We start from the raw sequence: 16,105 nt of genomic DNA, 5'->3' as shown, positions 1-16,105 counted from the left end.
ATGGAAAGACATCAGTTGTCTTGAAATTAACATTAACTTTTTGCAATTCCAATGGGACTTTTTAAGCTAAGATCATTCTAAAGTTTGTATGGAAGAATAAACACTTGAGAATAGCCAAGAAAAATGTGGAAACTTGCCCTAGTCGATTTTAAGATGTATTAAAAAAATAGAGTAATTGACATAATGTATGGCTGGTACCACAGTCAGCAAACTGAGCATTGGAACAAAGTCCAGAAGCAGAGCCAAACACTTATGTGAACTCAATATAAAATGAAATCACCTTTCAAATCAGTAGGGAAAGTGGATTATTCAAAACATGGTATTGAAACAATGGGCTAGTCTCTTGGAAAAAACAATTGAGTTTGGTTTTTACCTCACACCTTAGATCTAAACAAATTCCAGATGAACTAAAAATTCTCCTTTTAAAAAAAGATTGATTTGTTTACTTGAAAGTCAGAGTTACAGGGAGAAAAAGGGAGAGCCAGAGAGAGAAAGATCCTGCATCCACTGGTTCACTCCCCTGGTGGCTGCTACAATTGGGGCTGGGCCACGCTGAAGCCAGGAGCCAGGAGCTTCATCTGGGTCTCCCACATGGATGGCAGGCGCCCAGATACTTGGGTCTTCCATTGTTCTGCCTAGGCCACTGCTTTGCCCAGACCACTAGCAGGTAACTGGATCATAAGTGAAGTAGTCAGGACTTGAACCAGTGCCCATATGGGGTACCAGCATTGCAGGTGGTGGCTTTACCCACTACACCACAATGCCAGCCCTGAAGTAAAAATTCTAATGTGATCATGAAACTATAAAATTTCTAGAAGGAAGCAAAAATGAATATTTAGTGGGGAAGGATAGTTGGGCATGAAGGGACACACCATGAAGAAAAAGAAATGAAGACATATTTTTTAAAAAGGGAAGTAGAAAACTGGGAGAAATTACTCATATGATATGTAATAAGCCAAAAGTCAATAGGCAATATAAAGACAGCTTCCAAAATCAGTAAAAATGACGAATGACATATTGATGAGTAAAAATAAGAAGGGCAAACTTACAAGAAAAATAATGACCAAAAAGCACATAAAATATGCTCAGTGTCACCAAGACAGTGCAGATTGGAATAATCAGTTGCCGTGTTTACACCATTCAGATGGCAAAAAGGAACAAAAATGCAGTGCCCAGTATTAGCAAAGATGGCGGGGAATGAGGGCTTTCATTCACCATCCCTGAAAGACCTTTGAATCTTTTGGAAGGCAATTTTTAAAACGAGCCAATTGCATTTTCACACTTTTGAGCCCAGAATTTCAGCTTCATCAAAAGGAAATGATTGCACTGTTCACAAAGGCTTGGCTGCAAGAATGCTCATCCCAATGGTGTGAGGATAGCAAAAGAAAAAAGAACACAGAAAGGGATGGTGGCAGGGAGGAAGGAGAGAAGGCAGGCAGGCAAGCAGGCAGGAGAGAGCAATGCATCTAAATGGCGGCAACACAACTGTTTAGCCATAGGTCATTTGTGATATAAATTATACTTTACCTTTCAGCAGTTAAATAATGTAGAAGAATAATTACTGATGTGGGAAATGTTAATGATACAGCATCATGTGTTAAAAATAAGTTACAAAATGGTGAATTGGTAATACTTTGCTTTTATACATGTACATTTGTGTGCAGAGACTTGAAAGGCATATCAAAATGTTAACAGCCATCACCTCTGAATGAGACCACTATTAATTTTTATTTCCTTCTGTATTTTCTATATTCCCTACAAACATAGGTACTCTATATAAGAAAAGAACCCACAAAAGTTATTAAAAATCAAATTTTAAAAATCTTTGTAATTACTTAGGTTTACAGTACATCTAAAATATTACATTTGGTAATCACCAGACTGCTAGCCAAGAAAATATCTTGGAAATCCTCAGACAAACTTTATTTATTCTGGCTGCAGTTTTTCCTACTCCAGTATTCAGTGTGCTGTGCCAAGAAAAGATCCACTTTCAATTGGAAATCCATTAGCAGAGAGATTAGAATGCTGAAAAGGAGACACTGGGCTATAAGCAAAGAAATTATCCTTTCTGCGCACAGTAAATAAAAAATGGACATTTAACAAATGTAATAATGAAAACCATGCGGGACTATCCTGATGTTGCATAGAAATGCATGAGGTATGACTGTACACAAAAGAAACTGATTTTTAACAAACTCACTAAAACTCCACTTATAGGCCATGTGAGAAATCAGTTTTGTGGTTTCATAGGCACATTTTATCTTTTGATACAAAATTGTACTTCCCAGTTTAATTTCCAATTTGTATACTCTCAAAAGATAAAAAATTTCCCCCTGAGCCGGCGCCGCGGCTCACTAGGCTAATCCTCCACCTTGCGGCGCTGGCACACCGGGTTCTAGTCCCGGTCGGGGCGCCGGATTCTGTCCCGGTTGCCCCTCTTCCAGGCCAGCTCTCTGCTATGGCCAGGGAGTGCAGTGGAGGATGGCCCAGGTGCTTGGGCCCTGCACCCCATGGGAGACCAGGAGAAGCACCTGGCTCCTGGCTCCTGCCATAGGATCAGCGCGGTGCGCCGGCTGCAGCGGCGGCCATTGGAGGGTGAACCAACGGCAAAAGGAAGGCCTTTCTCTCTGTCTCTCTCTCTCACTGTCCACTCTGCCTGTCAAAAAAATAAAAAAAAAATAAAAAAATAAAAAAAAATTTCCCCCTTTGAAGATATTTTTCTCAAACTGAACATTAGTCATGAAGGCAGTTCTAAGAGTTCCAAAGAGGGCTCAGCTTCCCAAGAGACAGAGAGACAACACATTCAAACATGTAAGTTCCAGACTGTTTGTTTTGAAAAATCTGTCCAATTATCCAAAACTGTACTTCATCTTCAAAAACATCTGGGCCCCAGGGCCCCAGGGCTATGATGCCCTAAGGAGATCTTTAAAATTCACCTATGATGACAGATGGGGAGGGAGGGAAAACATAGACTTCCCAAACAAAAGTCTATTTTCTTGGTCAAGGGTTAGAATATTGCAGATCACAATATTGCTGGTCACAGATAAATATCGCAATTTGGATGCATCGCTGGGGATCGGATGCCTGGTGAAAAGGATGGAATGCCACTGTGCATGGCTCAGAATGAAGAGACATAGAGGAACCCATAGTCTCACGGTTCTTAGTGGAGCTGCACCTCAGTTCCCAGTGGGCCTCACACTTCATCCAAATGCCAGCAGGTACTGTTGCTGCACGCCTGTCCTGTGCCTGGTGCTGTACCAAGTGCCCTCCCTGTGTACCTCATCTTACCATCACGGCAGCCGAGTGAGAGCAGAGCCCTTTGTATCCCCATTTGCTGTTGAGGAAACTAAGAGAGAAAAAGGGCCCGAAGTCACCCAGATGACCTGGTGGAAATGACTTGAACCTGGGCAGTCCTTTGTTGTTTCCCAAGAATGATGGGAAAGAAGGGAGTTAACACAGAGATGGACCAGGCTCCTGGAAACCCCAGACAGGCTAGTAATCTGTGCTCCTCCACTCTCCCACAACAACCAACAGTCGGTGAGTATTGGGTCAGAGTAGTTGGTGCAGTGGAGGAAAAAGAAGAAAGAGTGCTACCAGCGGCACCCTCTGTGCAATGCAGCTCTGGCCCCTAACATGCACACCGCAGCTGTCCAGTGACCATTGACTGTTACTCAAGTGTGTGCTTGCAGTCTCCTTCCCATCTCACCTCTGACTGCCCTTTAACAGCAGTCAACATTTGTCACAACCCATGGTCAAGGTTGTGTGGAAGGATTTAGCCGTTTAGGTTGACTTGTCCCTCAATCTCAATTCCAAAGGTAAAATCTCTCCAAACCTAATCATGCACAGCCGCAAGACTGCGTGTCAGGAGACACATACCTTGTGTATGAATGCTGAGTTGTCCTCTACCAAGTCAAAACAAAGCTTTGAAATATATTATTAGCAAATTATAGCTGTTTTGATGGCAGCAGTTATTCTGACCTCATGATTACAAAATTTTAAAAGGTTGATGCTTTGCTTAAAGATAATTTGTAAGTTTTATAAATGTCAACACTCAAGAATTTTTTTTTTTGGTGTCGGTTTATTGAGAGGAAAAAATACTTTGCAAGAGCCCTGAGCCCCATTGCCTTTCTTTAGTTTTCTTACTATATCTAAAACTGCCTATTAACTTCAAATAAATGACAAACACCATAAAATCATGTGTAGTGATCCCAAATAAACAAAATTAATGTGCTTTCAAAATAATAAATGTGCTAAGTACAAAGTAATATGCTTAGAAAAAAATTCTGATATAGAACATCCCAAAGCATTAACAATCTGTATCACTGAGATTTAGGATTACCAAGGACTTTAATTTCTTTTTCATATATTCTGTATTTCTCAGGCTTTTTTATACTAAGCATGCATTACTTCCATAATGAATAAAAATCGCAATCAATGTGGGCAAATAGTTTTTATCCTGAGAATCAGAGTAGCAATGCCGATAACCAGCTTCAGAGCCACAGGGCTCACAGCCTTGTGTAGGACTTGCCATGTGTCAGCCCAACAGACAGTCCAGGGAGCAGCAGGGCTGCCTGTCCTGTGCCTGCACTGCCCTGGTAATGGATTCAGAGCCCTCCCTTGTCACCGCCTCTCCTGGGGTCGTGATGTGATCTTGGTTCTCCTGAGCAGTGTGGCCACGATAACTCATTCCGTTCCCTTCCAGACTGTCCTCGGCTCTGAGTCCTGCAACATGCACTGAACTCAGCAGCCTTCCCAGCCACCATCATCTCAGAACCTCAGCTGTGACATCTGGAGTTCCCCCTGGATGTTAGGAGGCTCCACTTAGCTCCGTGCTTTGCCATATTCCACTAGGGAAATCTGGACCCCTCTAAGCTTTCATGGAGGAAGTTATCAAGAAACACTCTTGCTTACCCCAAACAGGATGTCTCCCAGTGTGTCTCTCTCATCTCTCTCCCTCCTCTGCTCATCATCTTATAACACTTCTGAACATTTCTGGGCTATGATCTTCCAAATAGTATCTTTAGACTCCTCCACAGTGGGCTGAAGGAGGATATAAATCCATGGTAGACATACCAGATTTTCTAACCTCAGAGCTGTAGATACTGTGGCCTGAAAAAGTCTTTGTTGTGGGGTGGGGGCGTCCTGTGCATTGCGCCATCCCTGGTCTCTACCCAGCAGATGCCAAGAGCATTCCTCTCCCAGTATTGACAGTCAAAGCTCTCAGACATGCCGCTTGTCCCCTGAGGGGCAAAATCACCCTCATTTGAGAGCCACTGTACTATACAGCTGTCCACAGATCCTATTAAGGGAGATGACTTGCTTCATGTCACATCTGTGCCATAGCCTGACAACCTGGTAGACACAGTGGGCCTACACAGTCATATCATCTCATGTTTTATAGAGATGAACCCAGCAGTTCTGGCCCTTAGTAGTATCATTAATGTATGTTGAGTACTTATTAAGTGCTAAGCACTTAGTAATATCATCTCATGAAAATTTACAATAGCCTATGCTATGAGTATTAATCCCTTTTTATGGATGAGTACTCTGAACTACGACTAGGGTGAAAAGCCTTGCCTGTGACCACACAGCCAGTGAGTGGCAGAGCTGTGACGGGGCTTCTGAGCCTCAGCTCTTAATGGGCTCGTTGTTCCCCATCCCACTCCACTCTGCCCCAGAGAGCAGGATGGGAAAGCAAAATACACATCCTAGAGACCTATAACATACAATCGGTGAAATGGTAAGGAATAGATTCAGGGAACTTACGCATATCTTATTAGCTGAGCTCCTACCCTGATCCCACAGCACCAGCCAGGGAGAGCTTCCAAGATAACCCTGCAGCAACTCAAGACCAGGGAAAGGGTGGGTGGGTATGGACGTCTTCAAGGAAAAGGATAGTGGCTGGCTTGGTTCTGCCACCTTAAATGCACCCTTTTGGCTTCAGCTAAGCATAAGAGACATTACAAGAGGTATACTACATTCTCAGGATTTTTTCCAACTTTGCCCAGTGCACCTGCACTTCACTACCATGTCTTCCCATTTGATTTTGCCTGTTGCTCCTTGTTGCTGTGACTTGACAGCTGCTGTTCAACCTTTCCAAGTACAAGCCACTCTCCACTTTCAAAATCTGTTTTGTTCCCTGATAGTTTAATGTCTTCTACCCAAGGAATCCTTGGTCTTACCATCTTACTTTTGAAAATCCTTTAGCCCAGGTAGACATATATCTCATACTCAACAAATGTTAATTTCTTCAACTCTCAGCAATGGGTACCCTTTAGCTTTGCAATAAGACCCCCACTTTTGTGAATTATCATTGAGATCAACTCAGTAGGGCAATCAATCCCACCTCTTTTTCTGTCTGGGTTCCAGAAAGCTCAACCCAGATACCTTGAATTTCACTAAATTGGAGCCTTGCTGAATATAATTTTATTTCAGATTTTCATATCACATCTTAAAAGTTTTTTTTCCAAAGCTGGTTACTTTTAGAAGCAATGAGAAGGTGAAAACATCTAGCCCCAACTCTAGCCTGTCTGCTCTCCCTTCGTTTGGGCCACATTCCCACACCAGTTGATAATTTGGTGCTGAACAGTTATACTTGGCTCTGGGATGCCAGGAAAATGCTGCCGAGGCCCAGGGGAGATGGAGGGAAGCAGCAGCCTGAGCGCATTCAGTCTCTAACCTCCACTGTTTTCCCCACTACCTAATGCAAATGTCATAGTAGGAATGTAAACTCAACTTTGGGGCTTACATCAGCTTTTGAAGGGTTTCAACAAACTCCCCCAGATAACACTAGGGGTTATTTTTCTTTTCCTTTGCACCAGAAATAAATGTTTATATCAAGGAAAGATTGCCAAGACTTGGGAAGTATTTGAATTATTTAATCAGCCCTATAAAAGGATTCACTCTGATTGGTGTTTGAACTGGCTAATGAATTTTAATCCTGGTTTTATCCCAAATCCATTAGATAGTCACCAGACTCCTTGGAAGAATTCTGAGAGCTCCTTTCTTCACCAGTCTGAAAAGGACTGCATTGCCCCAAGCTTAAAACCTGGGCATGTACGCACTGGGGCACTGGCGCATTGGAGCATATGGTTTTATTTCTTGGGTTCATTCCCAATGGACCAGGGCTTCTCAGAAGACATCTGAACCTTACCCTAGAGCTGTTCAGCCCCAATCCCCTCTCCCAGAAGGCTCACTTCCCGTTGGTATCCATTCATGCCCATTGAGGGTCATGACTGTCAGCCTCCAAACTGGTCGGTACGAAGGACCTCAGCTCTGATGTGCTTCTGGCTGCATTATACGACTACTGGGCTGACCTTGGGCAAGTCATTTCAACAAAACCTGGGTCTGAATTCCAGCTCTGACAAATGATGCAGCACTAGCTCAGCTAACCTTGCTGAGCCTCAGTTTCCAAAACTGTGAATAATGACAGTATCTCTGAGTATAGGATATTAGATTAGTGTGTGTGTGTGTGTGTGTGTATACAAACTCTCTAAAACTTTTTTTCATTTTTTAAAAGATTTTTTATTTACTTCAGGCAGAGTTACAGACAGAGAGAAGGAAAGACAGGGAGAGAGAGGTCTTCCACCCGATGGTTCACTTCCCAAATGGCCGCAGTGGCAGGAGCTGGGCCGATCCAAAGTCAGGAGTCATGAGCTTCTTCTGGGTCTCCTACGTGGGTACAGGGGCCATCCTCTACTGCTTTCCCAAGCCGTCAGCAGGGAGCTGGATCAGAAGTAGAGCAGCCGGGACTCAAACCAGCAACCATATGGGATGCCAGCACTATAGATGAAGGCTTAACCTACTATTGGGCCGCAGAGCCAGCCCCAAAGCTTTCTTTTTCCTAGGAATTTCTGCCCACTAGAAAGATGTTGGTTTAGAAAAATGAGTAACACTTAGTCTTCACTTTCTCTAACTTTAAGCCACACGCTCCCATAGCCTATTTTAATTGTGTGGTGCCCTTGTAATTAAGTGGAATCACATTTGCTGGGTGCTTATTAAGTGCCAAGTTTTGCCCTTTGTACTTTAATGCACTCTTGGTTACTCCTCATACAACTCTTTGCAATGATGTCATCATCACCATTTTACAGATGAAAAACTAGTCCCCAGTCATGCAGTAGTAAAACACAGGCCTGGGATTTGAACTTGGATCTGTCACACCCTGAGGTCTACTCTGCTGCCCTCTGTGCCCTCTGTTCTCAGCCCCCAAGACACCCAGCTCGCAGGTCAGGGGCGTTTGGCATTTTGATGTGATGACACTCACTGGTCTCCAGGTCCTGATCCCATCAACTTAACGTTCCTTTCTCAGACTCCTGCAGGCAACTGCTTTAGCCTGTGCCACCAGTGTGCACAGAATTCTGAGTTATCTTTGGTCCCGGATGAGCAAGTTTAAGCTTCAAGACCATCTAAAAATTCCATTTCACTTCTGCTTTCAAACTCCCACTCCTCCCTAATTTCCTCCCCAGTTGCAAATAAAAGCCACGCAGGCTGATCCCAGCTCCGGATCTCCATTTCCCCGCCCACGCAGTGCTAATGAGCGGTGAAATGGCCCCTCAGTGGGCGAGAGGGCCAGAGTGTCCACTGTCCTCGGAGTGGATTCCAGTTGTATCAGCATCACAACACCCTGGCTTTGGAGGGTACAGCAAGCCTGGCACAGCCCCTGAGCCAAACGTGGCCCGGCCGAGGAGCCGACGACAAAGGCTCTGGGCCCTGCTTCCCAAGTGGACGAGCCAGGAAGGAGTCAGATGATCTGAGTTATGGAAACCAAATGGCCCTCCTTTGTTGAGAGAGAGAGAAGAAAAAAAAGTCACTCATTTTTGTGGTGAAGCAAAAATAGGCTCCAAACCAAACAATCCCTCTCAGAGCAGAAAATGCCAACTCACAGAGCAGGCCCACAAGCCCCGGAGGCCAACAGACTCCCAGGGGCGCTTGGGAGAGGGGTCAGAGCTGTCCTGGTCTCAGCAAAATCGCCTCAGTTCTCCAGGGAAGTTTTCCCCTGCTTTGTCCCAGGAATATTTGGTCTCCCAAGCAGGAGAGGGAGATGAAAGGAGGGGAAAGTGAGAAATGTCTGCTTACCCAGGCCATGCTCCTCTCACTGCTGTCCAGTCAGAAGGGCAGAAGGAGCAGGAAGTTGTTCAAAGGCAACCCGGAAGTGCGTGCAGCCCCTGCCACAGGACCACAGCGTCCCAGGCTGGATGGCTGCAGTGGGCCACCTGGGGCGCCCTCCGCAGAGTGACCCAGCTCTTCCCACAGACACAGCCCCAGTCACGAGGCCTCCTGTGGCGGCTGAGTGGCCGCCCATGGCTCTGTGGGCAGGAGCTGCCCCCCCAGGTACTGCCAGGACATGTGCTGCAGAAGAAGCTGCAGTCACAAGAAACTAAATACAGGGGCTGCTTAACCACGCCTATACCGAGTTTGGTTAATCTTCTAATATAAACCATTCCTGGGGTGGAGAATCGCTTAGCGAGGAAGAAATAATGCAGGAGAATTCAGTTCTAGTCCTGGCTTTGTGCATCTGAAGGTCACTGTCACCTCTCTGATATCCACTCTGCTTAATGTTCCTGCCCTGCCTTAGCGCACAAGGTCTCCTTGAGAAGGAAATTGAGTGAGGCTCTTGTCAAGGGTGGCCTTAGAGCCGGTTGAATGAGCATGCAGACTCTGCAGCCCACCTGCTTGGGTGCAGATCCAAGTGCCTCTGTGTTATGTTGGGAAGTTACTCAATCTCCCCATATCTGTTCCTCACCTTTAACAGGAAGGGGGTTGGGCATTTAGTATCGCAATTAAGACACCTGCATCCCATATCAGAGTACCTGGGTTGCATACCCTGCTCCAGCTCCTGGTTCCAGCTTCCTGTTAATGCAGATTCTGGGAGGCACTAGTGATAATTCAGGTATTTGGGTTCCTGTCACCCACGTGAAAGACTTGGATTGAGTTCTTGGCTCTTGGTTATAGCCTGACCCAGTCCCAGCTGTTGCAGAAGGCATTTAGGGAGTGAAGCAGCAGATGGGAGCTCTTTGTCTCTCTTCCTCTCAAATAAATGTGTGAAATGAAGCGGGTGATATCCCTCCCTGATAGCACTGCTGGAAGGGAGCGAGTGGCTGAGTGATGCCTGCTGAGCACCTGCACACAGCCTGCATTGATGGAAAAATGTCTTGAAAATCAAGAGGCAATGGTGATGGCTCATGTGGTCAGGTCCGCACACGTGGGAGACCTGGATTGAGTTCCTGGCTTTGGCTCGGCTTAGCTCTCACCATTACAGGTTTTTGGGGAGTAAACCAATGGATCAGAGCTCTCTGTCCTTTCTCTCTCTCTCTCTCTCTCTCTCTTTATCTCTTCCTCTCAAGTAAGTAATTTTTAAAAAATTAATAATAAAAAATAATAATCCTAGTTATATGCCACCTGGGAACTCCCATTTGTTTGCCCTGTCTGTTCTCATGCCATTCCTCCCACCAGGAATGCCTCTTCCCCCTCTCTCCACTAAAGCACAGTTCATATTATGGATTTCCTATGACCTGAACATAGCAGCCAGGCAAAAGAGTGCCCCCTGTCTTCTGAATCCCAAAGATGTGTTAGTTTGGCCACTTCTTGTTTTGGTCAGAGAACTTTTCCCATAAGTATGACTTTTCTCCCAAACTAGACTTGAACATGATGCTCCATAGGACAGATCCAGCCCGTTCTTGTTTCCCCCTCCGTATTCCTGCTGCATCCGGGGAGCTCAGCCTCGTCCACTCACTGGTTGACTCACCTGGACACACAGGGTCAGGAGATGTATGCAGGCAGGAGTCCTCGAGTTCACTCTGACAGATCCTCCCACATGAGCAGTTTCAAAAAGCTCTTTGTTTCTCTGCTGTCTCCATGAACTTGGCTGATGGCCTTCAGAAGTCACTGAATTTGAAATGAGAACACCTTGCCTCACTCCTCTTAATGCAGCGTCTTCTGTTTCACAGATGAGAAGCCCTTCGCCGTAGAAGATACTTACTTGCTGTGCCCAGCGCCTGTCTTAAAAGAAGTTGGCATGTAAGTTTTTACCAGCAGCCAAACCAAGTAGCCAACTTGGAGAGAGGAGGTGAGGGGACAAAGGGAAAAATAAAACTTGTCCATACCAGGGCCTTAGTACTCCTCCAGGTAACAATAGTGCTTACCTAGGCTTACCCAGGTGCCAGGTATTTTGCAGGGTCTCACTTCCTCCTTCCCACTTCCCCGTGAACCAAATATTCCCATTATGCCGATTTCACAGATGTGGAGGCTGAGGCTGAGAGCTTTGCCATAGCTCACACGCAGTCAGTGGAAGCATCTGGTTTCCACCTCAGGTGTGACTGGCCTAATCACAATGTCATCGCTAGAAAGCTCCAAAACGCATGACCTCACTCCATCATCCTGATTGCCCACCTCCTCCCCAGAGTTAAGGGAACTCAGAAAGGAGGCACAGAGAGGCCAGGTGAGGCCACAGCTGGCTCATGGCAACCGAGACTCCAGACTCAGGCCTTCGCACGTCACCTCTCCTCCACAGGACAGACTAAGTTTTCTGAACTAATTTATGGGGTAAATCTCCTGGTGATGCAATTATAAGAAGTGTTAGTAAAGATGTGATCAAAACATTCAACAGCATAACGTGGGAAAACGGAGAAGCAGTGTTGGTACAAAGAGAAAACAACCTCTTCAGAAGCCTCACTGCAACAGGCTAGAGACAGATGGCTTCTTGGAGGATCAGAAGGTTCAAGCTGTTCATCTGAATTCTGCTTTTAATCACTTGTTCTCTCTGGAAGACCTCCAACCCAGTTGTCTGACATTCACCTGTGATTCCCCTGTTGCTACAAATTAGCCCAGTGGCCACAGTGCACACTGCAGTGGTACCTGAGCTCACAATTCTCTTGAGTGTCTTCTAGAAGGGAGGCAGAGAAGGCACACAGTTCATCCACTGCTTTACCTCTGGGAGCTCACTGGGCAGTACAAGGTCACCCCCATTGGACCACTGCGTGTCCAGATAACAACAGTGGAGCAACAGGTTTATAATTTTTCCAATTTATTCCCAATGATGTGAATCATTGGATAAGAATACTTTGTCCACCACGATGTGACAAGTTAAATGGAAGCAGGTTTTGCCCATTCGGTGCAATTCACTGAAATGCAAGGTCTGAATGCATTGCCTTGATACACCTGCTGAGAATATCCCGATATCTTTTACAAAGGGGAAAGTCAGGCTCCAGGGAAGCAATGCAGTCCCAAGGGCAGTTGGGACCAGAGAGAGGAGGCCTGCAGAGCTGGCTGTCAGCCATCGCTCTTCGCACACCGTACTGAATATCACTGGTTCCCTTCTCATTGCAGGAAAGCCGCCCTCCAGGTCAGCATGAACGACGGCCTCTCTTTTATCTCCAGTTCTGTCATCATCACCACCACACACTGTGTAAGTCGTAGCCTTTCTCTTTTCTAAAGCCCTCCTTATCCTTGTCACTGTCAACAACATTTCTTAAGCACTAGTTGTTTCTAAAGTATCCCTGGAAAGTTTTCTGGTTCTTCCATGTGTTCCCCAAGCTTTGCTCCCGGCACTGCAGGGCCAGCCATGGACTGGGGCAGGGGTATACGGAACCCCAGAGTATATCAGAAATGCCTGTGTCAGGTTCTCCAGGGCCACCACTCCTGTTACTGTGGAGGAGTGGAACTCGGGCTGCATTAGTCAGTTCTCCATTACTTAGTGAAATACCTGAGGCCTGGCAGCCTACAAGGCAATGAAGTTTATTTAGCTCATAGTTTTGGAGGCCCTGGTGCAGGGGTCCCCTTTCTGCCCACCTCCTTGTAGATGACATCATAGCGGACGCACTCGTGAGAGGAAGTGATCATATCACTAGACAGGAAGCCGGGGCAAAGAGGGGCTCCTTCCCTCCAACCTGCACCCAGGAGAACTAACTCAGGGTCCCGTGAAAACTGCCTTAATCCCCTCCTAGGGTAGCATCCCAGCTGGGCTTCACCTCTTAAAATTCCCATCACCTCTTACCATCTCCCCAATGGGGACCAAGCTTCTGACACATGAACTCTTAGGGGACTCCCACAAACCATGTGTGAATCACAGCAGTGGGTTATGTGTGTGTGGTTGTGAGGTTGGCTGTCTGTATAGGATGAATTTAAAAGAGAATGAGCAGAAAGGATTTGGACACCACATAGGGAAAGCACATCTTAGGGAGATTTCTTCTTACAGGAAGCAGGAAAGTAGAATTGGCTGGAGGAAGACATGGAGTCTGCAGAGGACCTTTTATTTAGGATGGGAGAAACTGCAACTTGTTCATATGATTGTGGAAAGAGTCCAGGAGAAAATGGAAAATTGAGGAAGCAAGAGAAGGAGGGAGCAGGGGTCCTTGTGGTAGACACTGTGGGGCAGGAGCGGCCACTGCAGGCTCAGCAGCTCCTCAGAGACCCCTCCTCTGGACCCCTCGTGGCAGGTAGCTTTTATTTCCGGCTGTGCATAAAGTCATCTGGGGAGCTTTTTAAAAAATAGTGATGTCCTGACTTCATGCCAGACTGGCTGAACCAGAATCTCTGGTGTGGGCCCCCGCTTTGCCAGCTCCCAGGCCTCGCTGGGAGGTTGCAGTGTGAGTGTGCAGCTATGACTGGGAGCCCTTCAGTGTCTATGCTTGCCCCATCCTTTGCTGGAGTCTCAGAACCCCGCCTTTCTGGGAGCACCAGTGTTTAGTAGTTCATGGAGAAACCTCAGCCCTTAGCATGAGCATTTCCAAAGTCACTTTGTCTGAATATTCGTTTCCTTTAACTGAATGCACTTTCTCCATTAAACCACTCTGGAAACTCATGTGTTTGGCAGGGTGGCCAGCTCAAACAGTCATTACTGCTGCTTTCTGCTTGGTCTTTGGGATCCGTGTTGGTAGAACCCCTCAGTAACTGGAGACAGGATGTAAGAGGCAGGCGCTGGAGCCAGATAAGATAAATATGAATTATCTCATAAACGAACAGGGAGCCAGGCTCATGACGGCTCACGTGTGCTCACATGTCTCCTAACTGCCTCTACCATCAATTTTCATCCTGTGTTAGGGGCAAACCAATTTTTTTGAAAGCACGGTCGGCCCTGTAATGGGTATAGATGATGGAAAAGTTGGCTTGGCCAAAGCAAGAGACTGGGGTGGGGTTGCTGCTGAGAAGTATCACTGCTGAGAAATGTCCCCGTCTTGGGCATCTGATCGACCCTCTAATCTGGAGGCCTGAATCAGACACCACAAAATTTGAAAACTGTAGGCAGAAACAGTGAAGTTTCTTCAAGTGTACCTTGCCTGATGCTTTTGGAAGCTGTCAAGCTTCAGGAAATGATTAAAATACCCCAGATCTAATAACTGTGTTCCAGATTCCTCCCAGCTTTTAAGTGATCCAACAGTTTGAACCTGTATTTCTCATTATGTCTGACCATACCACAGAGAAGCAGCCACTGCCTCTGAGACCACAGCGCGGGGGAAGTGGGAAGGGGAAATGTCTCAGGACTAAACTTGTGGTGTGACAAATACAGGGCTACACATTTCAATCAGGGCCTCTCAGCAGAGAAGAAAGGATGTGCTTTCCAGGGTACTGCAAAGTTAAAAGAATTCCCGATAAAGTCCCACTGCATGGCTGTGGCTCACTTCAGCCTCCACTTACATCTTGTGTCTCCTTCATCTGAGTGTGTGCCACTAGCTATTCTGTTCAATTAATCCTTGATCAAGATTAAGGGTTCATCTTAATAAGAGGATACCTCCCCAAAAGTTCACAAAAAATGTACATTGTCATTCTACACCGTTGCTCAACAAACTGTTTCAAGTGCCCTCTCATATTCTGCATTATTTTCTTTTCACTAGAGAATGCTTTGTTAGTCTACAGCGAGATTATCACCACTAAGATTTGAAGTCCAAGTCCATTCATTCATTCATTTATTCAATAAATACTCATTGATCACAATCTGCTAGGGCACCATCTTGGGTGCTTGGGATACATCGGAGAAGACAAAAGTGCCTCTGTGATATGGGGAAAATCTGATAATGAGCAACGAACATAACAAATTAATTACATACAAAGTTAAAAGGTGACACATGCTATAGGAAAAATGGGACAGGGTAACAGGATCTGGTACTACTTGGGTGAGTTCATTCCAAACATAAATAAATTAATGAATACATTGAGGAGGTGGCATTAAAGTGGAGACATGGGTTTCAAAGAAATTAACTCTGAAGTTATGGGAGGGTGGAGGAGGAGGAAGGGGCATTCCTAGCCAAGTGCCCCAGTGCTAAGACCCTAAGGTCAGAGACCCCTGGTGTTCAAGGAAGAACAAGAAGTTCTGAGGGCCCGGCGCCACGGCTCACTAGGCTAATCCTCTGCCTTGCGGCGCCGGCACACCGGGTTCTAGTCCCGGTCGGGGCACCGGATTCTGTCCCGGTTGCCCCTCTTCCAGGCCAGCTTTCAGCTGTGGCCAGGGAGTGCAGTGGAGGATGGCCCAAGTGCTTGGGCCCTGCACCCCATGGGAGACCAGGATAAGTACCTGGCTCCTGGCTTCGGATCAGCGCAGTGCAGCGGCCGCAGCGCACCGGCCACGGCGGCCATTGGAGGGTGAACCAACAGAAAAGGAAGACCTTTCTCTCTGTCTCTCTCTCTCACTGTCCACTCTGCCTGTCAAAAAAAAAAAAGGTTCTGAGGTGGTCTCCGAAGAGAGAGTAAGAAGGGCAGTAGGCAGCAAGGTAAGTGGGGTGGCCCAGGTTTTTTTTTTTTTTTTTTTTTTTTGACAGGCAGAGTGGACAGTGAGAGAGAGAGACAGAGAGAAAGGTCTTCCTTTGCCATTGGTTCACCCTCCAATGGCCACCGCGGCCGGCATGCTGCGGCCGGCGCACCGCGCTGATCCGATGGCAGGAGCCAGGTACTTCTCCTGGTCTCCCATGGGGTGCAGGGCCCAAGCACTTGGGCCATCCTCCACTGCACTCCCGGGCCACAGCAGAGAGCTGGCCTGGAAGAGGGGCAACCGGGACAGAATCCGGTGCCCCGACCGGGACTGGAACCCGGTGTGCCGGCGCCGCAAGGCGGAGGATTAGCCTAGTGAGCTGCGGCGCCGGCCAGGACTTGGTCTTTTGAGCAAAGGGGACACATG

At 46.6% G+C, this 16,105-nt stretch overlaps 1 protein-coding gene and 1 long non-coding RNA gene across 2 annotated transcripts in view; one reads left to right on the top strand and one right to left on the bottom strand.

The window, feature by feature from the left end:
- Nucleotides 1–16,105, top strand: part of ANTXR1 (ANTXR cell adhesion molecule 1) — a 241,179-nt gene that overhangs the window by 96,729 nt on the left and 128,345 nt on the right. The window contains exons 11-12 of the mRNA XM_002709824.6: nucleotides 10,947–11,016; nucleotides 12,325–12,403. Of these exons, the coding sequence (XP_002709870.1) occupies nucleotides 10,947–11,016; nucleotides 12,325–12,403 (149 nt within the window). The remainder of the gene's footprint in view (nucleotides 1–10,946; nucleotides 11,017–12,324; nucleotides 12,404–16,105) is intronic.
- LOC149128068 (uncharacterized) lies at nucleotides 7,500–9,214 on the bottom strand. Its single transcript, XR_016229315.1, has 2 exons — nucleotides 9,076–9,214; nucleotides 7,500–7,725 (listed from the first exon to the last, which is right to left on the bottom strand). It is a non-coding gene; the product is annotated as an uncharacterized LOC149128068 (long non-coding RNA).

Source organism: Oryctolagus cuniculus, chromosome 2 (assembly GCF_051225735.1).
Source record: "Oryctolagus cuniculus isolate XC-2025 breed Fujian yellow rabbit chromosome 2, ASM5122573v1, whole genome shotgun sequence".
In the NCBI taxonomy this organism is placed as follows: Eukaryota; Metazoa; Chordata; class Mammalia; order Lagomorpha; family Leporidae; genus Oryctolagus; species Oryctolagus cuniculus.
The sequence above is the reverse complement of the archived record's forward strand: the minus strand, read 5'-3'. Positions and strand labels throughout refer to the sequence as shown.